The sequence below is a fragment of the Pseudonaja textilis genome, chromosome 2, assembly GCF_049901715.1.
Source record: "Pseudonaja textilis isolate UNSWEBS1 chromosome 2, rPseTex1.2, whole genome shotgun sequence".
Classification (NCBI taxonomy): domain Eukaryota; kingdom Metazoa; phylum Chordata; class Lepidosauria; order Squamata; family Elapidae; genus Pseudonaja; species Pseudonaja textilis.
This window is the reverse complement of record NC_141991.1, coordinates 74,037,921-74,065,225: the sequence shown is the minus strand read 5'-3', so window position 1 is coordinate 74,065,225 and position 27,305 is coordinate 74,037,921. Positions and strand designations below refer to the sequence as shown.

The 27,305-nt window shown below is 43.6% G+C and overlaps 1 protein-coding gene across 2 annotated transcripts in view; it reads left to right on the top strand.

Annotated features, from left to right (window-relative positions):
* The window catches only part of MAML1 (mastermind like transcriptional coactivator 1), a 40,869-nt gene extending 14,018 nt beyond the window's left edge, over positions 1-26,851 (top strand). Inside the window, exons 2-5 of one of the 2 annotated variants that reach the window (XM_026696579.2) lie at positions 15,533-16,930; positions 20,072-20,320; positions 22,169-22,283; positions 22,656-26,851. In XM_026696579.2, the coding sequence (XP_026552364.1) occupies positions 15,533-16,930; positions 20,072-20,320; positions 22,169-22,283; positions 22,656-23,620 (2,727 nt within the window). In that variant the 3' untranslated portion in view covers positions 23,621-26,851. Of the gene's footprint in view, positions 1-15,529; positions 16,931-20,071; positions 20,321-22,168; positions 22,284-22,655 lie in introns of both variants that reach the window. The other variant, XM_026696578.2, reaches the window with a different exon arrangement.
* The last annotated feature ends 454 nt before the right edge of the window (positions 26,852-27,305 follow it).

Here is a 27,305-nt window from a genome sequence, read left to right as displayed (position 1 = left end):
TGCAGGTAGGCCTCGAGCAGTGGCAGGCGTCCCTGGGGCTACCAACCAAAAATTTTAAAGTAAAGTGCCATCACGGGTCCTCGGACAGTTGCACGTTTGGATGCGGCCTACGTAGAGGCCGGGTATCCTAAGCGCACGTTTAGCACCCCTTTTGATCAAAAATTTTTTTGTATTTAAAATAGGAGGCTGTTGCACAGCAGGCCTAGCCAAAGCCAATTAGCCAAAAGTTGAACGCCAGGGCAGCTACCCCTGCCGGACGGACCGGAGAAGGGGATGGCAGAGCTGCTAACTTGCCTGCTGGGGGAAGGGCTACAGAGCCAACTAACCCTGGTTAGCCTGATAGAAACTAAGTGCAAACAGGCAGGATATAGGCAGTCCGGAGTCTGCCTATAAAGCCTTAAGAAAAACCCTGTTATAGGCCTCTGAAAAATGGCGCCCGGCCATGCGGCCACACACAAGATGGCGGCGACTCCTGCCACTCCCAAGATGGCTGACACCACAGGAGCCCAAAATGGAGGCGCAATGACGAGGCAATCCCCAGCGGCGGCTATCACCCAGGAGAAGTTAAAAGGCCCGGAGGCCACAAAGAAGTACCTGGGAGAGGCAGGGAAGCATCTCCCTGGGTTAGAGGCGTTCGTGGGGGAAACGGCCAAAGAACAAAAACAGGCAGGAAAGAAACGATGCAGCTTCGCACGGAGCGAAAAGGCAGCAATGGGGGGCAGCTCGAGCGCTGGATTCTCCCTTAAAAGGATAGTGAAACAATTCCCCTTAGAAGAAAAAGGCTCCCTAGGGAGCTCAAACCTCAGTTTCCTGCGCTGTCTGAGAGTCCAAGTTGATCAAAAAAAAGAAAACACGAGGTGCTAGAACGACCAGGAGCAAAAGGAAAACCAGCCTGACTGCCACGAGGCTGAGCAAAAAACTGGGGCGCGCCCGGAGGACCACGTGATGGTGAGAGGCGTGCCTCAATCTCAAGCTCAGCCTGTGAGAGCCGAGACTGGAGCTCCTCCCAACCTGGACACTCGAGACAGCTCTATGGAAAACAGTGTCTCTCCGTTTCCTGACTCTGAAGGTAGTGTTCCTTGTTGCCATCACTTCTGCCATGAGGGCTTCTGAGTTTGCTGCTCTTTCCATCAGACAAGACCTTTGTTCCTTTCACGATGATAGGGTTGTTCTTCGTCTGGACCCCTCATTTATTCCAAAGGTTAACACCTGCTTTCACCGGTCTCAGGACATTGTTTTGCCTGACTTCTGTCCTCTCCCGCACCATGACTTAGAGTGGCAGTGGCAAACGCTAGATGTAAGAAGGGCTCTTAGAATATACATTAAGCGCACTTCCTCCTTCAGGAAGTCAGAAGCCGTGTTTCTTTTTTCCCTTCTCACTTGGGGCACAAGGCCTCTTCTAATATTAGCAGGTGGGTCAGGTCTTGCATTGAGCAGGCCTACAAAGCTGCGGCCCTTCTGGTTCCCCGAAGTCTGATGGCGCACTCTACCCTCTAACTAAGAGGGAACCAATGCTCTTTGTTGCAAATGGCCCGCAGGGTCTCCTCTATGCCTTTTCCCCTCTTCCCATCACTCCAGCGGTCATACAGAAGCTGTTGGCAGAACGAGTGGAGCTAATTCTCCTGGCACCCTATTGGCCAAGGAGGCCCTGGTTTTTGGATCTGGTCAACCTGTCTGTGGCTTCCCCTTGGAGGATCCCGGCCCCTCTCATCTCCCTGCACCAAGGGGCCCTGATCCATCTGGAGCCCCGGTGGCTGAAGCTGATCATGTGGCGCTTGAGCGGCAGCAGCTAAGGGAGGCTAATCTCCCAGAGGGGGTTATCCTCACCATCCAGGCATCTTGCAAAACTTCTACGAGGTGCTTCAATGATGCCACCTGGAGGGTTTTCTCCCAATGGTGCCTCAAGGAGGGTCTCTCTCCTTCCTCAGCCCAGTTGGCAGAGGTTCTTAGATTCCTTCAGGATGGCTTGGAGAAAGGTTTAGCCCCCAATACCTTATGTCTCCAGGTAGCAGCTCTCTCCTCAGTTCTTTCATGGGATTCGCTTCCTTCCTTGTCCCATCACCCCTCGGTCAGGAGATTTTTGAAAGGGGCTTCCAACCTACACCCTCCTGTGATGCACAGGTATCCTTCATGGGACCTTCACTTGGTTCTTAATGCCCTTACAAAGCCCCCCCTTTGAACCCCTTAGAACAGTGTCTCTCCAATTCCTAACTCTAAAGGTAGTTTTCCTCGTTTCTATCAATTCAGCCAGAAGGATGTCATAACTGGCCACCCTTTCTATCAGGTAGGATCTTTGCATCTTTCACAATGATAGGGTTGTTCTCTGTCTGGACCCCTCCTTTATCCCAAAGGTTAACACTTGGTTCCACCGGTCCCAAGACATTGTGTTACCTGACTTCTGTCCCCTTCCACACCATGACTTAGAGCGCAAATGGCACACTCTAGATGTCAGAAGGGCTCTTAGAATTTACATCAAGCGCACTTCCCTTTTTAGAAAGACAGAATCCATGTTTGTCTCCTTTTCACCTTCTCACTTGGGGAGCAAGGCTTCTTCCCCTACTATTAGCAGGTGGGTCAGGATGTGCATCGCACAAGCCTACAAAGCGGTGGCTCTTCCGGTACCCCATGGTCTAACAGCACACTCTACCAGAAGTGCGGCCACTTCAGCCACTTGGGCCACCCAGGCATCCTTGGAAGAGATTTGCAGAGCGGCCACGTGGACATCCCTGTCTCCCTTCATCAGACACTACCATCTGGATTCCTTTGCCTCGGCGACGGCGGCCTTCGGCAGATGGGTTCTTCAGTGAGTGGTTCCACCGTCGGAGTGATTGGCCGGATGAGGACTCGCCCATAGACATGCAAGCTTTTGTATGTCCCATCTGGGCTCTCGCTGCAGCATGGGGGAGAATGGGAGTTGGTAAATTTACCTGTGAACGCCCTTTCTATCTATGCTGCGAGAGAGCCCAGCCCCTCCCTTGGTTTATCCGGAGATGGTAAGGCATGTTAATGTATTGGATTATTTGCTTTCAGAGACACTTCTTCAGTCTGTCAGGTATCTTCGCCAAAACTGGCGATTCTCCCGGGGCTGGCTTTTTATATATACAAGTACAGACCCAGCTTAATGACGTCATAAGAAGGAGTCTACTCATCCTGGGCTCTCTCGCAGCATAGATAGAAAGGGCGTTCACAGGTAAATTTACCAACGCCCATTCACCCCCCACTGCTGCTGGCCTACGTCCTGGAGAAGCCCACTCAGGCAGTGGTTCCTCTGACGTTTCCCCAGTAGTCTGTTCTGCCATTCAGTGAGGATTAGCACAGGTCTTCCAACAGCTCATTCGCCCTCTGGGGGCTGAACAAGATGGGTTCCCCAATCCCGCTTTAGGGGCCCCTCCTAAACCCAGGGAATTCCCTAGACCTCAGGAGGTTGGTAGGCCCCCTACTCAATCTGATTGGGGGGATTATGGGGAAAGGAATTACTCACTCCCCTCAGAGCATAGCCACTCCTCCGGGTCAGAGGAGGAAGAGGGTAAGATCAGAGATCCATACATGTCTGAGGCAGAAAGTTTCCTCCAGGACCAGCCCCCTCTCAATGGAGGCCTTTAAGCCAGCCTCATTTAAACCCCTATTACAGAAGACCTTGGTCACTGTCCAATTGACCCCGGAAGAGGTAGCACCTGAACCCCAGAGGGATCCTTCAACCCAAGGGGATGTTCTTTTCTCTAAACCTGTGGTCTACACAGAAGTTCTTCCTTCTCCTCTGTTATTTTTGGACCTTTTTAAAGAACAGTGTGCCACCCCTGCTGCTGGGCCTAGACCTTCATCACATGATGGCCTCTACTTTTGTGGTCCCTTCAGTGGATGCTCCAGTACTGGCCTCCTTCTCCTCCTCTGGCACCCCCACCAAACCAGAGGACGTGCTCAAGTCTGAGGACAAAAGATCAGAGCAAACGCTGAAATGTAACCATCGGGCCTCTGCTTGCGCTGTCTGAGCATCAACAGCAGTGTCATTTTTTACCAGAGCCTTACTCCGCTGGCTGCATCAGTTACAGGAGCGCCTTCCTCCATCTGATTTTAGATCTCACCAAGATCTAAACAAAATTATTGCAGCGGCTGAATTTACAGTGGATGCCACTCTGAATTCAGCAAAATTCACCTCCAGAGCCATAGCCTCTCATTCACAACTGGACAACTACTTTGGCTCTAGAACTGGCAATCCGAATCACGCCGTAAGTGGAAGCTGGCATCAGCTCCTTTTGAGGGTGAGAAACTCTTCGTTGAGGCCCTGGATCCATATTTGATCGAGACCAGGGATAAGAGGAAGGTCCTCTCCTTGACAGGTAAGAGGGCGGATTACCACCCAACCCCTTACTTCCGTCCTTCATCTTTTCGGGCTGAACCTTCCCTTTGTTTCTCCCATCATCAGAGGGCCTTCCCTCAACACCAGGAGCAGCACCCTGAGGCAAATAACTGTCAACAGCACCAATATAAGGGTAGACGGCCCTTTCAAGGAGGAGGGGGCCGTGCCTTCCGAAGCTCCAAGTAAACGCCTGTTCCTCCCTCCCATCGGAGGTCATCTGGCCTTCTTTATCACCAGATGGGATGAGTCTACATCAGATGCCTGGGTCCTCAATACAATCAGATCGAGTATGCAGCTAGAATTCCTTTCACCTCCTCCAGAGCATTTTGTGACTTGCCCCGTATCAAGGGATAGTGCCAAAAGGGCCCTTAGGGAATCAGCCATCTAGCATCTTGTCGATATTAGAGCCATTCAACCAGTTCCTTTGCACCAGCAAGGGCAAGGGTTTTATTCCAGGCTTTTTGTGGTTCTAAAGTAGGCTTGTCCAACCCGCGGCCCACGGGCCGCATGCGGCCCAGGTCACCTCATAATGCGGCCCAGTGCCCACCCCAACCTTCATGCCAGAGCCAGTGAGGAGGAGGAGGAGAGGCAGGCGCGAGGCGAGGCGACGCGAGTGCCAGGCCAAGCAGCAAGAGAAAAGGAGGGCGCCGTCATTGCGCCACCTCTTGCTGTTGCCACCGCCACCACCGCCGCTTCTGCCCCCACCGCTGCCGCTGCTGCCCCCCGCTGCTGCCGCTTCTTCCCCCACCGCCACCACTGCTTCTTCCCCGCCACCGCTTCTGCCCTCGCCGCCACTTCTTCCCCCACCGCCGCTTCTGCCCCCGCTACCACCGCTTCTTCCCCTGCCACCGCTGCTGCTTTTGCCCCGCCGCCGCTTCTGCCCCCACTGCCGCCGCCGCTGCTTCTTCTCCCGCTGCCGCTGCTGCTTCTGCCCCGCCGCCGCTTCTTCCCCCACCGCCGCTTCTTCCCCTGCCACCACTGCTGCTTCTGCCCCGCCACTTCTGCCCCCGCTGCCACTTCTGCCCCCCGCCGCCGCGCTTTCTTCCCCACCACCGCTGCTGCTTCTGCCCCGCGCGCTTCTGCCCCGCCGCCACTTCTGCCCCCACCGCGCCGCCTTCTTCCCCCGCCACCATTGCTGCCACTTCTGCCCCCGCCGCCACTGCCCCCATGGCAGGGGCAGAAGCGGCGGTGGTGGCGGGGAAGAAGTGGCGGTGGGGGCAGAAGCGGCGCGGGGGAAGAAGCGGAGGCGGCAGGGGAAGAAGCGGCGGGGAAGAAGCAGCAGCGTGGCGGGGCAGAAGCGGCAGCGGCGACGGGGAAGAAGCGGCGGGGCAGAAGTGGCAGCAGGGGCAGCAGCGGCGGGGCAGAAGCGGCGGCGGGGCAGAAGCGGCGGCAGGGGTGGTGGGGGCAGAAGCGGTGGCGGGGCAGAAGCGGCGGCAGGGCAGCGGGGCGGCGGGGCAGAAGCAGCAGCGGTGGCGGGGAAGGCTTCTGCCCCCACCACTGCTGCTGCTGCTTCTGCGTTCCAGTCCTGCCTCATCCAGCCAGGCCATTTGCAGGAGGAGAGGTAGGCGTGAGGCGGGCGAGCTTTCTCCCCCCACTCCCCCGCAAAATTTGCTCAGAAAATAAACTGTGATAAAAAAATACGTGATAAAAAATAAATAATTTTTAATAAATAATAAATAATAAAAACATCTCACTAATTTCATTTCCAAATAAATTTAATATGTTAACTATGTTTTCCATGGTTTTTTGGGATGATCAGGTATCGTTACTGTTATTTTATTTTATGTACGGCCCAAACCAAATTTTCATCTTCTAATGTGGCCCAGGGAAGGTGAAAGGTTGGACACCCCTGTTCTAAAGGCATCTGGGTGGGTAGCGTGCCATCCTAGATCTGAAGTTTTTAATCAGGTTCATCCCATACGGGCGTTTCAAAATGCAGACCTTGCATTCCATCCTAGAGAGTGTTCAGGAGGGCGACCTCTGTTCCATAAACCTTACGGAGGCCTATCTCCACATTCCTACCTGGCATCATCGCCAGTTTCTTCATTTTTCCTATCAGTACAGGCATTTCCAGTACTAGGCCCTTCCTTTCGGGCTGTCGTTGGCTCCCAGAGTTTTTACCAAAGTACTGGCGGTGTTGGTGGCTACCCTTCGGGCAGTTCCTGTCAGACTTCAGTGTTACCTGGATGACATCTTAATCCAGTCCACATCACACCAATCTGCCCTAGAATCTCCCCTTGGCTTATAGACTGCTGGGAAAGATGTTCTTTTGCGTTGGTATTGTCCCATGGGCAAGACTGCACTCACTGACTCTTCAGTGGTTCCTGCTCCCCTTTCAATGAGCAGGCACCAGCAACTCTTATTCCACGGTGCAGATCCTCCCACAGGTTCTGCGGTCATTCTGTTGGTGGCAGTCTCCGGTGCTTTGGAGGGGGCATCCATTCAAAGAGCTGAACAGATTGCTGATCACAACAGATGTCAACCTCCAGGGCTGGGGGGGCCGTGCTGGACAGCGAGATGGCCCAGGGACATTGATCATTAGCAGAGGGGTCTTGTCTGATAAACTGGTTGGAACTCAGGGCTATCTTTCTGGCTCTCAAACACTTCCGTTCAAGGGTGACAGGGGGACATGTACTGGTGATGACAGACAATGTGGCCGCAAAGGCACATGTCAACAGACGGGGGAAACAAAGTCCAGGACTTTGATGAGGGAAGCCAAATGCCTAGGTTGTTGGGCAGAGGGGAACCTTCTGTCCATCAGGGTGAATCACATATCCGGGGTCAACAGCTCTCAGGCCAACTGGCTGAGTCGGAGTGTGGTTGACCATGAGGAGTGCAGCCTTCACCCCTCTGTTCAGGGAACTATCCATCAGGTTCAGCACTCCCTCTGTAGACCTGTTTGCATCTCCCCTGAATGCTCAGGTAAGCAGATACTTCACGCAAGGAGTGGAGGGGGCCAAAGCGCTTCAGAGCAGATGGCCCCCAGATCTCCTCTATGCCTTCCCCCCTCTTCCAATCATTCCGGTGGTCATTCGGAAGATGTTGGAGAAGGCAGAGCTGATTCTCCTGGCACCTCATTGGCCCAGGAGACCCTGGTTTGTGGATCTGGTGAACCTATCGGTTGCCCACCATTGGATAATCCCGGACCACGGGGTCTCGCTTCTCCAGGAACCCTGGTTCATCCGGAGCCACAATGGTTCCACCTAATTGTGTGGCGCTTGAGTAGCAACACCTGAGAGATTCGAACATCCCAGATTAAGTCATCCTCACTATTCAGGCCTCACGTAAACCTTCCACGACACGCATTTACGATGCCACATGGAAGGTTTTCTGCCAGTGGTACCAGAAGGCGAACCAGATTCCCACCACAGCATCTGTAGCTGATGTTATAATGTTCTTTCAGGACGGGTTGGATAAGGGGTTTTCACCCAATACTCTCCACCTCTAGGTGATGGCTCTATCGACCATTATCCACTGGGATCATTTTTCATCCCTGTCACATCACCCTTCTGTACATAGGTTCCTGATAGGAGCCACTAATATCTGCCCAGTGGCGATCCACAGATCTACCTCTTGGGAGTTACCCAAGCTGCTTGCAGGTGTTAACAGAATCACCTTTTGAACCCTTCAGATCAGTTTCACTTCACTTCCTAACTTATAAGGTAGTTTTTCTGGTCACCATTACCTCGGCTAGGAGGGTGTCTGAGCTTGCAACTTTATCAATCGGGGAGGATCTCTGTTCCTTCCATGACAACAGGGTGGTCTTGCATTTGGACCCCACCTTTGTCCCTAAAGTTAATCCCTGATTTCATAGGGCCCAAGAAATCATGCTACCAGATTTCTGCCCTAATCTTACTCATGTAGAACACAAATGGCATAAGCTAGACATTAAGAAGGCTTTACGTATTTACATCAAACGTACGTCCACCGTTGCTTTCCCTTCTCCCTTGCTGCCACGGCATTTAGAGCAACGCCACGGCGTTTGGCACAGCCACATGCGGCCAGCCAGGGCTCCTCCCTGCAACCGGAGCCTGGCGGAGACACTCAGCTTCAGGCGCTCCTGTCGCCGCCTTCCCTTTGCCTTCGAAGGTAAAGCCAATTATTTTAAAAACGACACCCTACTACAACAAAGACTCCCCTGCCCGAGGGGGCAGTCAAACCCCACGTGGGGAGGTGAATCTCCTGGGGCTGCAGCACAGGATCGGCCCACCTCAGGAAGCGCCCAGCCGCCATCCCTGCCTGGCGCCGTGTGGGCTAGGCAGAGCCAGGAAAGCGAGCCATGGGTGTGCGTCCGCTTGCCAAGCAAAGGAACTGAGCCGACCTGAGCTTGGCTTCCTTCCCAAGTCCCTCCAGCGCAAACCCAAAGGGGCCACCGGGAGAGGCTGCCGGAGGCAGTGATAGCGCCCACCTGTCTGCGGACAGGGAGGTGAGGTGATGGCAGCACTGCTTCCCTGGCTGGCGGAGAGAGCCCGAAGCCGTCCGTCCTTTCCACCCCTCGCCCAGCCCGTCCCCGTCCCCATGCATCTCCGAATGCGCCGGCAGCTCCAAACGCTGTAGCGGAACGGGCATCAGGCAGAGGCGCTGACTCGGCGGGGCTCAGCTCGGAGGAGGACGCGGCACAGGCTGTTGCCTTGCCTCCCTGTCCACGGATGGGTGGGCGCTATCACTGCCTCGGGCGGCCTCTTACAGTGGCCTCTTCAGGTTCACGCTGGAGGGACTTGGAAAGGAAGCCAAGCTCAGGTCGGCCTGGCTCTTTTGCTTGGCAGGCAGGCACACAACCGCGGCTTGCTTTCCCGGCTGTGCCCAGCCCGCACGGGAGCCAGCAGGGAGGTGCTCGCTGCCTTGGCAAGAGCTCCGCTGCCGAGCAGGAGGGCCTGCCTGTCAGCTGCGTTGGGCGCCCCAGGCAAAGCTCTTCATGCTCTGCCTGGTGCCAGGCAGGGATGGTGGCTGGGTGCTTCTCCCGGGATGGGCCGATCCTGCGCTGCGGCCCCGGGAGATTCACCTCCCCACATGGGGTTGGGCTGCCCTATCGGGCAGGGGATGCTTTGTCGTACCGGTAGTAGGGTGTTGTTTTTAAAAGAATTGGCTTAGCCTTTGAAGGCAAAGAGAAGGCGGTGACAGGAGTTCCTGAAGCCGAGTGTCTCCGCCGGGCTCCAGTTGCAGGGAGGAGCCCTGGCTGGCTGCGCGTGGCTGTGCCAAACGCTGCGGCGTTGCTCTAAACACCACGGCAGCACGGGGAGAAGGGAAAGCAATGGTGGCGGAAGGTGTCCCGATACGAAGTGCCCCACCAACGCCAAAATCAACACAGGCAGCACCATATCCGGGTATGCAACAAAACTATTTCCTAACGGCAAGCCCCCCCCTGCCATTCCCCACCCCCATTTTGCATGTTTAATATAGGCCTTAATTTGGGGGGAGGGGCTTAATTTGATTTTATGCCGATAAAACATGCTGGGCCTTCCTTTTGGTGGAGGCTGTATTGTTGGAGAAACACGATATCAGTATAGGATGGGAGAGGAACAGTTTCAGAAGTCAAATATCAGGGGAGTTCAAATTCAGTGTTTTAGATGAGTACGGTAAGATATAAATTTAGTGGAAAGCAACACCAAATCCACAACCACTATCTCGGCACTTTTGAGAGATCCACACCTGGCTCCCTCACAAGAACATCTGAAGACGTTCACCTGACATGACCCACACCTCTGACCCCTCAAAAGACCCATCATTATATCCTCACCTGACTTGAGCCTCCCATCACAAGACCTACTGACCACACCAAACCCTTATAAGCAGAAGAACACCAACACATTAAGTGACATTCACTAAATTCTGCTGAATATGTAACCTAACCTGGTATCAAAATGTTCATAAGCCAGCCGTCAAGCTCGGACTCTCATTATTTCATGTTCTCTGGCATACAGTTGAAACTGCAGTTTATATTCTGCTGTAATCTTGTTTAAATTTGCAAATTATTAATTTGTTGTCTGGTTGTCATATGCAATTCAACATTTGCAAGACATTTTAGTAATTCTCATCAATGGATCGTTGCCTTTGATGCAGGGCATAGCCCACTAGAGACTACTGTTCTTTTCAGTGACCTTAAAAGTTATCTGGAATGATTTGTAGAAAATCTTGCTGACTGACTCATCATAAATAATTCATGTGGAAAAATGAAGCTTAGACATTGATCCTGCGCTCCTTCAAACTTCTCTGGCAAACTTCCAGGAAATTGAAGGAGTATTGGTTGGCCTGCAGTCTGTTGAAATACTCTTGAATGAGACAAACCTTGTCCAGTTGCTTTGTTAGTTTTGCACAGCATTGTGCAGATTTGCCATTTGTACATCTAGTCGCAGTTGGCTTACCTGAGGATCTGCTACTGTCTGCATGATCACAGAGTTCAGTGCCTCTCTGATTAGAGAGCAGTGAAACTTTGAGCCTTTCAAGGTATGCCATGTCAAGAATCAAACCCTTGTTTCACCTCAGTTGTAATTCACTGCAGAGTGGTTAGGACAGATGGTCAGGAGCTTGCCATGAGGATTTTATTCCTTCCAAGCATGATAACACCGTTGTGAAAGAAAAGCAAGTTTTATTTTATTTTTAGGCTTCAGGCTTCATGTATGATTCTAGAAAGGTGCCGCTTTGTATTAATATTTTTTCCATTGAACTCCCTCCCTCAAAAATAAATTTGAGGGAACTTGATATAAAGGCACTATCTTGCAACCTCCCGCCAATCATTGCCTTCTGATCATCACTTCACTATTTAACCTATTAAAATTATTTTGAATTGTCCTATTATTACTATTCCATTGTTTTCTGCCATCTACAAATTCGGTAAGCATTCGCTGTATCTCTTTCACAGTATTAATAAAATATTAATCAAGATATTTCGTGTATATAAGACTGGACTGAATCTTGTGACTATTCAGTATCAATAGAAGAGAATATTTGTAGGTCAGGATTGAATTGTGGGATCTTTGGTTCTTATTACCTAACTAGGTGATATCATTACTGCTAGTAGGGAGTGGGGCTTGCTTTTATTTTATATATTAGTGGCTTACTAGTGTTGGGAGTAATCTTGGTGATTCCTTGATTGGGCTGTTTACTGTTAGCTTGTTTGGTAGTTCCTTGTTTGGGGTATTGCTTGTTTCTTGATTGTTCGTCTCGTGTTGGTCTCTACTCATCTGGGTGTTGATCATTGGTAAGGAGATATTTTGGTCTTTTTGTTTCCTTTTCAGCTTTTTGATGGTTTCTTTTCAGTGGTGTGTAGATTTTGCTTACCTCTATGTTCTTGTTGATGGCCAATTTGTCTGAGAAGCCAGGCTTCCAATAATTCTCTAGCGTTTTTGGACTTTGGACTTTAGAGGAATACAGCATGAGGGGAGAGCAAAAACAACACAGACACTGTTCTGTCTTCATTACAGAAAAGAAAATATAGGTGCCTCCTAGGATCACTGGTGACAAAATAGTTAATGAAGTGCAGAAGTGGTATGTTCCATGCTTTCCCTTAGTCAGTAGCTTGTCTTGCATTTAACCTTGCATAATTACTTCTCCCAATTTTTGTCCCTGTGCTTTAATTTTCTCAACTACATCCTCCATATTGGTTAATAGCAAGAGCAGCTGATTTGTGTTTGTGTACATTTGTGTGGTTCATTCTCCGAAGGAAAAAGTTGTCAAAAAGACAAGTTAGAAATTTCCTAGAAGCTCTGTTCTTGGCAAGGTTGTCTCACAGCAGATGTCAGAATAAAGTTTGGCTTTATCACTTGCTGAAGAACTGCATTTTCATACTGGAAATATCCTTTTTTGGTTTTTGACTAGGCAAATAATAGTGCAGGTTATTTAACATTCAAAATTATGACAGAAGCTATCCCCACAAGCTACTGACGAGCCCATTTCAAAATTATGATGGCTGCAGCACGCCTGCAGTTGTTTGCCCTTATGACCCACCACATGGTTGCTGCAGCACCCTCCTGCCTCTCTCCCCCAACCCCACTACATCAGAAGCTTGCAGAATTTGGGCCTTCTCCCCACACACTCATCACACCCCACACTTACCTTCTGAAGCTCTCCAGATCTCATGTTATGGAAAGAAGGGAAGCCATTTGTCCCTAGGCTATGCTGTAGTGACTGGAACACAGACGCCATTTTGTGGGCAGGACAAAAAGGTGGCATTCAAAGAATAAAGTCATCCTAGCACTCTAGAGAGCCTTAGAACTCTTCAAAATGTAAGTTGTGAGAAGGATGTTCTGCCTTAATGGGCTGAGATCAAACTTAAGCCCTGGCAGGACCTGATGCGAGTGGGAAAAGACCTTTCAGGACTCAAAGCTTAGGAAGTGGAGCACAGGCTTTGGGATACCCAGGGCAGCTGGGCCTGTACTAGGCCTTCAATAGCCTCCCCCATCCAAGAGGCACCTCACGCTCCCCTTAAAGACCCATAGATTCATTTTATGTTTCACTGGGGAGAGCAGGAATGGGACATTGTTAAGCAATATGTTTCACCTAACGACTGCTGCAACGTGACCATAATGAGCAGGCTCCATTACAGTCAGATCTCAAGGACTACCTGTATAATAAACTAAAACAGTTTGGCTTTATTCTTTTTTCCACTTGTTTTAATTCAAATATATAGTTTACCGTAGTGGCCCGCAACCTTTTGGCACCAAAGACTGGTTCCATGGAGAAAGGTTTTTCCCAGACCAGAAGGTGCGTGATTTTTATGTGCTGCTTGCATCACAGGATTGGGGCTTTCCTTGTTTACATGGGCCAGGTGCTAGCATGTTGCAGATTTGTGCCAGTCCAGGGAATGGGGGTTGGAGACTCCTGTTCTACAATATTACTGATTCCATTCATTTGAATTGTTACTATGCAGATATGCTTTTGTTTAACATTACAAATTCTGCCTTTAAAATTTCCCTTTGAGCAAATTGTATCCTTGAATTGCAGTATTCCAGTCATGGAAATTATCTTAGCTATAACCAGGCCACTGTTATGTTTTTAAAATTATACTTGTATAATTATAATAAACTTAATGTATATTTATTAAGAGTTCAGACTCATCCTGTTTATTTCCAATGCACAGTATAAACAATAGGTGTCAAACATTGTCCAATAATGCTCTTCCTGATCTTTTATTGAATAGTTTAATAGGCCTGTTACAGCACTTCCTGGAGTAGTGTACAAGTATTTACTTGAGGTTATTATTTCATAGTTTTTATCTATAATGAGGCTCAAGATCTAGCTTCCCATTCTAATTGAGGCTCAAATTATGACCAGTTTTCTTAAAGTATAACCCATTTTGTAACACCAGTCACCCAGATAACTTGGAAATGGTCCCAGAAACTTTAGAGGAATGTTTCGTGAAAGAAGTGTATATTTCTTCCCACTTTGGAACATGAAAATGAGAGTTGGGTACATCGAGTAAAACATAAAAGTGAGTTGAATCTATGGGAGTAGATTATCTCAGAAGTATGTATGATGAAACAGATAAGGTCAAGAATGAATGGGTTATAAAGAAATGTGGATTGAATACAAAAATGTGTGACTGGTATATAACAAACATAATAGGTCTTCTAGTCCCTTGGCAGGAGACCATTCTGAACAAATGGCTGTCCAACCTCTTCTTGAAAATCTCCAGTGATGGAGCACAAAAATGTACATTCATTTGGATTAGTCATACACAAATAATGAGTCTGAAAAACCTCCATCAAGTTTGGAGTTGATGCACTCTCCTAAAAGAGAAAGGTGAAAATTTTGGACTTTGGGAAGAAATGTCAAAAGAAGTCTGCTCTTCTAAAAGTGGACCAATGACCACAGAGGAATGAAAAGCTGGCAAGTAGAATGGCTCTTCAAAATTCCTCTGTGGATAAGGAGAAGACTTGAGATTGCCCACAAGTGCTGCAGACAATTGTTCCTCATGAGGAGACTGCGGGACAAAAATCTGCAATAGATTTAATGCTCTGGGTGATGAGAGAGCAATCATCTTGCTCAAATGGGCGAAGTACCTTCAAATACCTTTAAAAAAAATAGGTTCACATGCCTCTTTTCTAATTATTATTGGAAATTGCTTTTAGTCAATATGCTTTATAGCACTAGACTGTGTTTGGTGAGTTTTATAGCACAGCTTGAGTTTCCTTCTGTCATTAGGAAAAAAATGTTTTAAATGCAAGTTTAAAGCCTTAAACAAAAATTAGGAATAAACAGCTAATGAGTTGGGTCCAGATAAATTTAAAATAAGATTTTGAAAATTTTTATATTTTCAGTAGGAAAATGCTCTTCTTTTGAATTCTTAAAAAATGGGGTAAGATTTTAAAAACTAGACACTAGAGGGAACTAAAGGTTACAAATTGAAAAAGAACACTTAAATTCAACTTATAAATACAGAATGAAGCAATATATTTTAACACTTGACATATTTTTTGATAATGAACCTACCATAGAAGTGTCTTTTTAAAAGTGTCTGCCTCTGTAGATAAGACTGTGTTTAAAAGACATTGAAGAAGAAGTTTTAATGAACAAGATTCAGACCTACTTGAAAGTGATTTTAAAAATGACAGGCAGCAACAATGATATGAAAAATATGTTACATATAGGACATTCAAAAGAAACTGATGTCTGTTAATAATTAAAAGAGACATACAACATAAACCAAGAGAGTGGCTTGGATAATTTTCCTATATTGGCTTTACAAAAGAGGCTTGTTTAAAAGGCTTTGAAAAAATTTATGATAAGGGATAAGAAAAAGGAAATCAAGTTCTAGAACATTATTTGAAGGGACTAAAGAAGGGACTGTTAAATATAAATGGAAGGAATATAAAGAAGGCTTCTTTGATTAAAATATATATGATGTTATCTCTGGTAGTGGTAACCCTTAATGGACTTTTGCTGACATCAGGACAGAAATGACTTTCACTGTAGTAGCCCTGGAAATGAAGTTTAGTGAAAGAGTTAGTCAATATTACCAAAATAATATTTTATTTTGAAAAAAATATTTTTACATGTGCAAACATCCTTCATTTCTCTTATTGCAGAATGTGCATAATATTTAATCATGTAAGTTAAAATAGTTCCTTGCAAGAAGCATTAATTCATTGTATTTCTGTGAAGATTGCAAGTCTAAAAAACTAGGATATTTATACTGCTAAACAATAAACTAACTTAACTTTATTTTTCTTTCAGCAGCTCCATGAAACTGTAAAAAGGAAACTTGATAATTCTGTTTCACCTCAAAATGGCGACCAGCCAAATGGCTTTGGAGACATATTTCCCGTGCCCAAGAAATTGTGTCATGATGGTGGTCTTGGTGGTTTGAGTGGCTCCTCCAATGGAATACCTCCTGTTTCCCCTCTACATCAGCCTGACAGCAAACCTTCCAGTGGAGAAAATTTACAGCTTAATGGAAAGCATTCCATAAGCCTAGAAGGAATGAGCAAAAAAGATCTGCCAGATTCTAGCCTTCAGTTGAATGGAAGCAGTGATGCTGATGACTCATTTGCTATGGTTATTAACAAAGAACTCAAACAAGAACCAGATGATCTCCCTTGTATGATTACGGGTCCAGGAAGTTCAATATCACAAAACAATTTGATGTCTGATCTTAACCTTAATGACCAAGAGTGGGAGGAACTAATGAATGAACTAAACAGGTCAATGCCTGACGAGGATATGAAAGACCTATTTACCGAAGACTTTGAGGAAAAGAAAGATGTTGATCCTTCAAATTCAACTGCACAAACTCCTTTACCACAAGATATTATTATAAAGACTGAATTTTCCCCGGCAGACTATGAACAGGAACAGATAGGCTCTCCACAAGTCAGATCTACCTCTACTGGCACATTTATTGGTACATCTTCTGCCCCTGTTACTGCTGCGTCTCCAGCAGTTAGTAATTCTCAGACAATGTTTCAGCCTTCAAATCAGTCCATGTCTGAAAATCCCAACCAGTCAATAATGCAACCAGCAAGCCAGGCCCAAAATGTTCAGAGGCCTCTATCTAATTCATTGTTATCTGGACAAACTACAGGGAGTGCCAAAGAGATGTCATCTGCTAAACAGCTACAGCAAATAGCTGCTAAGCAAAAGAGAGATCAATTGTTGCAGAACCAACAGCAGGTCCATCCATCCAATCAAATTTCTAGCTGGCAACAATCGGGACCTTCTCACAGTCCATTGGCTGTCCCATTCACTATGGAAAATCCAACTAGCCCTTCTGTTTACCAGCAAGACTTCAGTAACCAAAAACTCCTGATAACCAATATGCCAAACAAGAGTTCTCCTAGGGCAGGAGGTAATTATCATGGTGGAAATATGCTAAGCCATCAGTCAAGCAACATAAATCAGAATTCTGCATCTAATCAAAACTCTGTGCTAGATTATGGGAATACAAAACCTCTTTCACATTACAAAGAATGTGGGCAAGGAATCACAGTGCCCGGACAAAACAAGTCTTCTATGTTAGCATATCTTCAGCAACATCAGCAGCCTACGCTGCCTCATATGAGCGATGAGCAGAGTGGGATATTTGTAATGAAGAAGTCGGGAAATATTGCTTATAGGCCTTTAGTACCACACAATCAGGTAAGTATTTCTAGCAGCCAACTGGGTGTAGTAAATGAGATTTTAAGAGGATAATGGGATTACTAAAATCAACCTTTCACTTAAAAAACAGCATGTTTTATATATCTTGTTCTTTTTAAGAGTTTGAACCTTTCATCTTACTTAAAGTTACTTAAAATACTTTCTCTGTATGTAGTTTTTCTCCTTTCTGAATTGTTCTTTCAGGATTAGTATACAGTCCAAAACCTGTTATCCAAGACGCAATGTATATTAAGGAAATTTCTTTTTTTTTCTGATTTTTTTTTTTATAAAGATTATTAGTCTTGTAGAAAAACAAATTGAATCTTGGCAGTTGATTATAGTTTTTATTAATTGTAAAAAGCTCAATATATATGCTTTTTATTAATTGTGGAAAAACTCTATAGATATGACCATAATCCTACATGGGTCATTAAATGTTATTGATAAAGTGAATGTTCAAGACCAAATGAAATTTAGGGCAGGGAAACTATTTCTGATTCAACTGCTTTGAAATTTCATTAGATACGTACCTCTTGTCTACCTCCAAGAATGAAGTGCTTGTGGTAATCAAGGAAATGTTAAACAACATATCCATGTTTACCATCTATTGAATGACACATTAACATATTTGTTGTTGTTATGCACGTATGCTTCCCACATAGCTCACTTTCCTGTTCTCCAATTGCCCTATAATAAGATAACAGATAGGCAATATATAATATTGGTTTCATAATATTTTACTAAATCTGATTAACAAAAGAAGAAATATACACACAGAGAGACGTACTTGATTGCATTAAAAATTAAATAGGGAAAGAAAAAGAAGCCTGAAAATATTCCATAATGAAACAGCTCCAAAGAGTTTGCTTCAAATTGCTAAAAACATTCCTATTTCTTATCTCTCTGACAACACTAAGACTAAATCAAATATTGACTGACAATAAATGTTAATAGACCATTTCAGCAAATAAGATACATCTTTCCAGATGCTGTACCTACACCGTAAGGAATGTTGAATGTGACCAAAATGCAGTAAAGGCTAGTAATTTATACTTTTTCTGACTTACTAAAATAATATTATATGAAAGCTTCAGTCTCCAAATCCATGATGGACAAAGGAGATAATATCTGTAGCCTGACGTGTAATTTTTCTGTCTTAGTCTTTTTCTGTACTTTGCATAAAATTACACAATAGCATAATACGTATGTAGGTACTTAATTCCTTATTATGACCAACTAACTGTAGATATTCCCTTAAAAGACCATACAACTAAATTTTTCCTGGTGTGCATCTATATCCCATGTCAAATTTACAATAGATAGGATTGCCTTGATTTAATTTCTCAATTTTCACGTTCAATATCAGTATTCACTGGTGACTTTAATGATGGGAATTAATACATTGTTTTCTTCCCATTATTAATGCCTAATTTTCTCTCCCTTAAGGATGACCTCGTGGAAGGCTAAAATCTAAAGATAATGGAGCTTAGTTCTTAGTTTTGATAAGATTTTATTTGTGCTTATTTAATGGATTATGCCATTAAAGGGCAAGCTTTGATTCAATATTATGTAGCAAATTCTGGACGAAAGTAATCAGAATGGCAATTTAAACCTATTCTGACCCAAAAGCATGCCAAAATTTGATGTATTCTTGCCTGAGTATTATTTAATTTATATATTAATACCAGAGTTGGGATTTTTGCTGAGTCAGAAATCGATCCACCATCTCTTGCCCATTGTCCCACCACTGTTCTCCTACATGTAATTTTATCCCCAACACTGATTTAGCAGTGGTTTTTATCCTACAATGGATCATCTCATGCATTAAAGGGTCAACAATCTAACTGTAGCTAAATATCTTCTGTATCTATGCTTCTGTATATTAGAACTGATCCCTGAACAAACAAGTATCCTAATACTTGCAAAATTTCAAATTATAGGGTCAAATTATAGCTTTCACTTGAGCAGCGAAGGAGCTGAATTCTGGAATTCTTTGTTCCAGCCAGAAACAGAAATCAAATTAAATGCCCATTGCTAAATTCGAAAATGAAATCCATCTTTCTCAACGTGTAATGGTAATTAATGCATGGTAGATTCTCACAGATGCCATTCAAACATTATTTAAAGTTATTTCTTGAAAGTACATAAAGAAATGTCAATAGAAAGAGTTCATAAATAAACATAAGAGTTAAATTATCTTTAGCAAATTTCTCTTACTCTAAATATTCAAGAAATGCTAAACCATTTGTTTACCTAATCTTTCATTTATCTTCCATAACCAAGAAATAATTTTTATACTACGATCAACAAAAGAATCACAGCATAACATAAAACCAAATATTTAAGCATATCAAAATTATTACTAATTAGTCTGATTTACTCTCACTTATACAATAACAAACTCACATAATGGCAAAATTAAGAGAAAACGGAGAACATTGCATTCTTGATATGTACAGTCATAAATTTAACAAAGGCAACCACATAATGTTACCACTAAATTTAGGAGTAGAATAAAACATTCACTCAAAATACTAAAATTTGGGGAGACCCAAGGTGAATCAAGGTCTGCTTCAGAAACCAATTAGAAATCTTATTTCTCTGTATCCAAAACAATTGATTTTGTCCAAAGTAGTTGCATCAATTAAGAATCTAACATTGTGAACAATTTCGGCCTGAGTTGAATTTTTGGAACCTGTACTCGGGGGGTATTCAGATCTTAACCATATTAATGTACAATTGAAATAGCCAGTTTTAGGATGGACGTAGTATTATCCTCATTAAAACTAGAGATAGGAGTCTATTTGAAAAGTTTCCGTTATTTATGTTTTTTAAAAAAAATCTTATTGAAAGATTATCCTACTACATGGAAGCTGATCTTTATTGAAGTGCCTGTTACAATGAAGCCTCTTCAGATTGCCTCTAGGTGGCAGCTCTTTTGTATAAGCCATTTCATACACCTTGGCTCATTTCATTTAGAAACAAAGTTATGCTAGATTATACTATTTCATGAATCGCTGTGTAGTAAGTAGTGAACACTGAAGAAGTTTTCCTTTATTGTGGTCATTAAAAATGTGGAGATACTGCTTTTCTCAAGTGACGTCCTTATCGCAAAGCCAATGTCTGTCTCTGATTTTATAGGATCAAAATCATTCTGCTGGTGTTCCTCGCATTCCTGTTTCTGTTCCTGTCACTGGTGTAAATGCACAGCCTCCCAATGTTTCCATGGCAAGTAACCATGGCAATGCAGTTTATCTCAACAGTCAGCAGCAAGCAGCTGTAATGAAGCAGCACCAGATGCTACTAGATCATAAGCAGCAACAAAAGCAGTTGTTAATAGAACAACATAAGCAGTTTCTAATGGGACAGAGGCAACTTCTTGCTGAACAGGTAAAGCATATTGTTGTGACAAAGATTGTGCCGATGTAGTGGAATATTCAGTACTTGGTTATGTTAAATAATCAGGTTGCATATTATGTTTACCATGAGAGTAACCTATTACTACTTACTGCAAATTTTGTAGGATTCCCACTCACCCCTATAAACACATGCCCTTAATTCAGAAAGGATTAGGAAGATTGCATTCAGACATCCTTGGAGATAATTGCTCATTATTGTGAGCTGCCTTGAAAATTGATCTAAACAGAAAGTCAGGATAATGGCTACAGGATCCCTCTTTCCAAAATGTAGGAATGAGTATGGATCCTTATCTGGCCACAATTGCACATTTCTCCTAATAAAGGAAGCGTTAAGAAACAGAAAAAGAAACTTTAAGAGTGAACAGTTCAAAAACAGCTTAGGACAACCCTAATAAGGAGCAGGAAAGGAAACGATGGAGAAAGGAATGGAATGGGACAATTCGCCACTGACAACTCACCTTTGCCAATTCACTGCTGCCAAGACACCACAGGACAAATCAACACAGCCAATTTGTTGTGGACAGCTAGAGAGAGAGCGAGACCCAGTTGAGCGGGCAGGTAGGCAGAACTCAGAGCGACAGCCAGGAGTTTTGGGCCGAAGGAAAAGATGGATGGGGATGAGCAAAGTGGCGGTCAGGGGTTTCCCCATTTTCACACATACATACCCTGCTGCCACTGCACCAAGCTCCTGCCATTCAGAGTTTGGAACACATGGCGGTGGCGGCAGCATTCAGGCCATTTGGTGGCAGTAGAGGCCAGGTGTGTCCCATTTTCATACATCCTGCTACCACTGCCAAATGGCCCAAATACTGCCACTACCAAACTCCAAGCAGCTCAGGGTAGTGGCAGGGGATATATGTGAAAATAGGAAGCCCCCAGTCACCACTGCTCTGCCCATCCATTCATCCACCCTCCAGTGGGAAGCCCCTGGCCATTGCTGTCACCCTGCACTTTGCCAGCCTGATTGGTCACCCACCTGCCCAGCTCTCCTTCCAGGGAGAAGCCCCCGACTGCCTCTCTGCTCACTTGTCTGCCCACCCAGTTCTCCTTCCAGATGCTCAAGGCAAGTTGTCCCTGTGGCGAATTGGCTGTGTTGAGTTTTCCTGCGAAAACCTGGTGGCTGGCCGCACCGTGTTGTCCTAGAATAATTCACTGTCTAGAATGCTGAATAAGATTATTGCAGATGCTTTTATTGCAAAATCTGCTGGTTCTTCCTGATTTTTCAGATGGACAAGGAGAATCATAATCAAAAAAAGCAGACTGATTAAAGTAATAGTTGTTGAGAAAGATTGCCAGTACCTAATTGTAATCCCCATCATCTATCATTGTGTTTAGAAAGAGCAAATACAAAATAATAGGCTATGTAGACAGTTCACAGTACCAGACGTTTCAAATATAGTAAACTACAGTACTAATGCTTCTGTTAAGCCGTTTTCTGTGCTTCTGGTATGAAACCAGAAGCTACTAAGTCTCATTTGAACATTGAGTTAAAAAAGAATGTTGGAAGAAGGCAGTGACAAACTACTAATAGAACTGCATGGAGGAAGTTATTCCAAATAAAGCTTGACACAAGGAATGTTTACATTAATTTCTTCACATTAAGTATATTGTCACATTTTTTTTTACTCAGAACATTTTCTGATCACTTTTGTTTTTGGTGTTTTAAAGAGCACACATTACATTTTACATATAAAGCATATTTTATTTTCTAAAATTGGTGTTATATTACAATCAAAGCAGCGGTTAGTTGGTTCAACAGTAGAATGATACATCCGATGCTTTGTATGGAGAATTCTTATAACCTGGATTTCCATTTTAGGAGAAACAAAGGCATCATCAGGAGCAACAACTCCAAAGGCATTTGACACGACCACCTCCTCAGTACCAAGATCAGACACAAAACGCATATCAACAACAAGTTGGCCAGTTCCCAGGTAAAGGGGGATGTGGGGTTGAAAAATGAAGGACTGGGGTGGACATGAGCTATGTTTAAAATGCTCTTTTGTAGTCAAAATATAGTCTTGTACTATTATTTATTAAATACATGTGCTATTATAGTGTGTGATTCCTAATGATTGATAATAGCTACAAAGTAGAAATTTAAAGTCTCCACAATAAAATGCAGATTAATTGTTCAAGTTAATAAAATCACTAGATCAATTTCACTAGATCTAAGCCAGCAAGCCCTACAGATTGCTAGAAACTACTATATTGCATGTTGCATATATAAAATTGTTGTATCAAATATTCTAAAAATGTTTAGATTGATTTTTACAATCACTAATGTTGGTAATCTTATGTTACAGGCTCATCTCCATCAATGACAGGGGTAAATAATTTAGGCCAGTCCAACTCCAGCAGTCCACGAATGTTTTCTCAGAATCAGAACCTGATTCAGATTGGACCAGGACACAATTCTGTCTCATCAATCAGCAATCAGCAAGATCGAGCAGTTAATCAATATACTGGTCTGCAGACTATTCAGCGAGGTAATTTATACAGCATGGCATCTGGTATGACCCAGATGGTCCAACAACATGCAAATCCAACTGCCAATGGTCAGGCACAGATGCCAAGACAACCCGGTTTGGCTCAGGGCACTGCTCTTCCTGCTGGATATGGACAGAACACGCTAGGAAATCCAGGCATTTCTCACCAACATAATAAAGGAGCGCTAAACGCTACATTATCCAAGCCTCAGATGGCAAGAATGCCAGCAATTGGGGCCCAAAATTCATCCTGGCAGCATCAAGGTATATCAAATATGAACAATCAGGCTCAACGAAATAATAGTTTAGCAATGTTTACTGCCAGCTCCACGTTCCATATGCAGCAGAAGTTGCCCAGTCAGCAGTTTGCCCAAGGAATGCCTCAGGTAAGTCTCAACACCAGCAGGACAATAGCACCCATGAATTCAGCCGTCTCTGGACAGATACTGTCACCGTTAGGGGCCCAGCAGCGGACAAACCCTCCTACTCAACAGCCAGTCCAGTCACAACAGGTCTTGTCAGGCATGAATCAAACTCTCCCAGATCTGACTTTCAGCCAGAATCAGAATCAGCAGCTGTCCAGCAGAACCAGTCTACACTGTACTCAAAGTTATCCTGTGAGGACAGCTAATCAGGAATTGCCTTTTGCCTACAGTAACCCGTCTGGAGGTAATGGACTACAGAACTTAACTGGGGATACAGACCTCATAGACACTTTATTGAAAAACAGGACTTCAGAAGAGTGGATGAATGATTTGGATGAGTTGTTAGGGAATCACTGAAATGAGATTTGTTTGTTTGTTTTCTTCCCTGAGTCATTTTTTTAAATTACAAATTAACTTTGGACCAAATACCTGTGCCATTGAAAGCTCACAGGCTCTAGTGGGAATGTATTGGAGTTGCTTCTTTCTGGGTCTAAGAACATGAAAAAAAGATGCACCAGCTTTCTAGGAAAAAATGTCATTTCTGTAGTGTGTCTGGAACACAACATATGCAAACAGTTTGGTGCGTACCCCAAACAGCCCAGCAAAAATGTAACTTTTCCCAGTGTTTTACATTTGAAGACTTAAATGTGAACCCGTGCAGTTGCAGTGCAGAAAGTAAGCCAGCAAGAGATAGGCTTTAAATATTCAGTGTTAAGGCATTCTTTCCTACAGATAGTGCTAGATAGACTTCTTTATCTTAATTTGGATCTCTAAATAGTAAAAAGTGCCACCTTTATTTTCAAGGAAAGATTGTGTATAGACCTTGTTCTTTTTGGAACCCACCTTAGTTTAGGGAGGATAATGTTCTAATCAATGTGTGCCAACATTCTTAGCAAACCAGATACAAGAATTCACAATAACTGATAATGGGTTTACTTACTGGAGATTCTTAAATATTACGACATTTCCAGCAGCAGGTTGCTGTAGATCTAAACTGGGGAACTGGTCTTAATTGGCTTATGGCTTACTGAACAAAGCAATTTGCACTCTGCTATTGGTGGGGAGGGGGCATTATTTTTCTTTTTTTTAGTTATTTTTTAATTGGAGAAAGACTTAAAATCAAGTGTGTGCACTTTTTTCTATCTCCTTTCCTGCATTCATTAAAGTTGGACTGATCACACCTCATTTTTCTGTTTGATTCAGAGGGCATTTATACTTAGCAGTGTTTTTGTTTCCATGTGCATACTGTACTAGGTGGATAGGATGATCTAGTCTTTGTCAAGCAAGTGAAACAAGTCTTATGCCTTGGGAGTTATTGACTGAAAATTTTGCAATAATGGCACAGGAAGATGGGGACACACTATACTTCTTTTAAAAATTTAAAACTTGTGAGACCCTTGGGGGAAATGGTGATTGAAGCTTTTTAGAAATATAAAGATTAATCTCCAATGAAATAAATGCTGCTAATTCATCATGTTCCATGGAGATACTTTCCTGGATGTGTAAAATTAGTTCCTTATATGGCAAGGAAAAGAGAATTATTTTTTAATGTGTTACCAAAAAGAATTTCTGCTTGCCAACAAACCACCTTTTGCCTTAACCTTTAGTTATAAAGGTAATCAATTTGAAAGTTGTTTTAGATACCTCTCTATTCCTACTCGGGGTTTTGTTTTGTTCTTTAATGAACAGGGCTATTTACCTCCTGTTATAAGGGATCTTAATTTACTTCATAACATTTGCAACTGAGAATCATAGAATTTCCTTTGCCTCAGATACGTTCAGGAAAGTTTATAGAGAATCTGGGATATTTTGGACAGGGGAACAGTGAGATTAAAAAAGATGAACAATAGGAAATTATTTTACTGTATCTGCAGTGTTCCTCTCAAATGTGCACTTTGGAAAACAATCTGCTTTAACACTACTTTTAATTTAATTTTCCCGTTCGTTTCATTGTATATGGTTGCCATCCATGATCAAGATTAGTATGCCTTGCTAAAGAGATGTTTGTGTTTTGGGGGATAATTGATGGGGGGTAATGGTGAAAACTGCATGTTAATGAATGGTTCCACTACTGATATGTCCAAACTGAAGCAAGTTGCATTGAGTGTATATTTTTAAAATGTCATTTTATAATAAGAGTTGCTTAATTTAATAATTAAAAAATAGGTGTCACTATATTGTAAGTAAATTAGATTAGAGTTAAATTTACTAATTTTTTCCATAAATCAGCAATTGAGTTACATTTTTCAGTGAATTCAATTCAAAGATTTGATCCAAAATGAATGTTAGCTGAAAAACATTGTAATCTTTGTAGCTGCTTTTTTGACCATGGAAAAATTATTGGGGTCTGGGAAAAAGAGATTTGAAATGGAGATATATTTGTTATATGTTTTGGTAATCTTGCACCAGCGTGCCTTCCTTTTGTTTGTGGAGGTACTTGGGACCTCATATTTCGTAATTATTTGAGTTCTTCTTCTTTAGGTGCAGAAAAAAGTTTTATACCATTCTAGCTTAATTTATCAGAGAAAATCTTGGTGAGAAGAAAATGTAACAGACATTTTGTGTTTCAAGTGCTAAAGGCAGATACCTCCTGTCTGTCTTTGTTTCGTTACATAGGGTTTTATCAGCTGTAGCACACACAACTCCTATTGCTTTTTAGGTATCCTGGATTACAACTCCCATCGTTCCACACACAGTAGTCCTGCTGCTGGACTGATGAGAATTGTAATCTATAACATTTCAAGAGTGACAAATGCCTTCTGGTGAAATAAATCAACTGGAAGTAATTTTGGATTGACTCTGCTCTTTCAAAATTTAAAAAGAATTTTTTACAAATTCTTAAAATTTAAGTCACGTTATATCTTCAACTTGATTTCAGTTTGTTGTTGCTTTCAGTTGATATGTAACTGTTTTCAGATTTGTAGCATAATGTTAAAGAGGTAAAAAGTGCCGTGCAGTGATGCTTGAACATGGAAGCTATCTGAGACTTAAGTGCAGGGCACTCCCCATCAGTCACTAGTAGCAGTTCATAAATGAATATCTGCACTTGTGCTTTCTATTTGCTGCAGCTTCAGAGCAATAAGACGCCCTCGCCCCCCTCAATTTGCCTGGTCTGTTGCCTCAGTTTTATTTATAGGCTGCAGTCCTGGGCTGGCGAAAAGGTGTGAAAAAAACCATACCTGTCCAAGATTCCCACCCACCCCCACCTTCCTAAACCCCCGCAAAATGGAAAGGGTGCTCAGTTTTTCTATTCTACACATTTTCTTTGTGTAAATAAATGTTTACAGTTTTATATTAAAGACTGAATAAGAGTTAGATCTTCTGAGTGTATATTTTTTACTTTTTATAGATTTTAAAACTATAATTCTTTATATATATGTTGGGGGCGGTTATACATTTTACATTTGTTTAAATGGTGAACAGTTCAGATTTGATGCTAACCCTTTTTTTTTTTTGACATTGAGATGTATAAAGAGTCCATTAATCCTATTTTTTTTTCTTTAACTGCAGTTATTGTGGCACACCAAAAACCTTTCACTTCTGTTATGTCATTATTAAAAAAATAAATATTTTTCCTAGTGTACTGAACACATCGTTGTGAGGTTTCTTTTATAAATATCCTGAGATGAATATAGTTTCTATTATCTTTGGAACTGGAATGGATTCTTTCTTGATCCTTTCTTTCCTTTATTTCTGCCAGAAGCCAAGGTCCACTTTTTTCATTCCAAGGAATACCCTGGCTCATCTGAAACTGAAAGATGCTGCAAGGCCAAATGTAGAGCATTGGCTTAAGGCCGTGGTGGCAAACTTATGGCACGTGTGCCACAGGTGGCATGCAGAGCCCCAGACAAACTTACCTTCACTGCGCATGCGCCTGCCTCCCAGCTGATTTTCAGCCTGTTTGAGGCTGTTTTCTCCTTCCCTGGAGGCTCAAGGGAAGCCTCTGTCACCTCAGGAGGCTAAAAAATGAGCCTTCCAGAAATACCAGAAGTGCCTGTTTTCAGCCTCTGGAGGGTCTCTGGAGCCTGGGGGAAGCCATTTT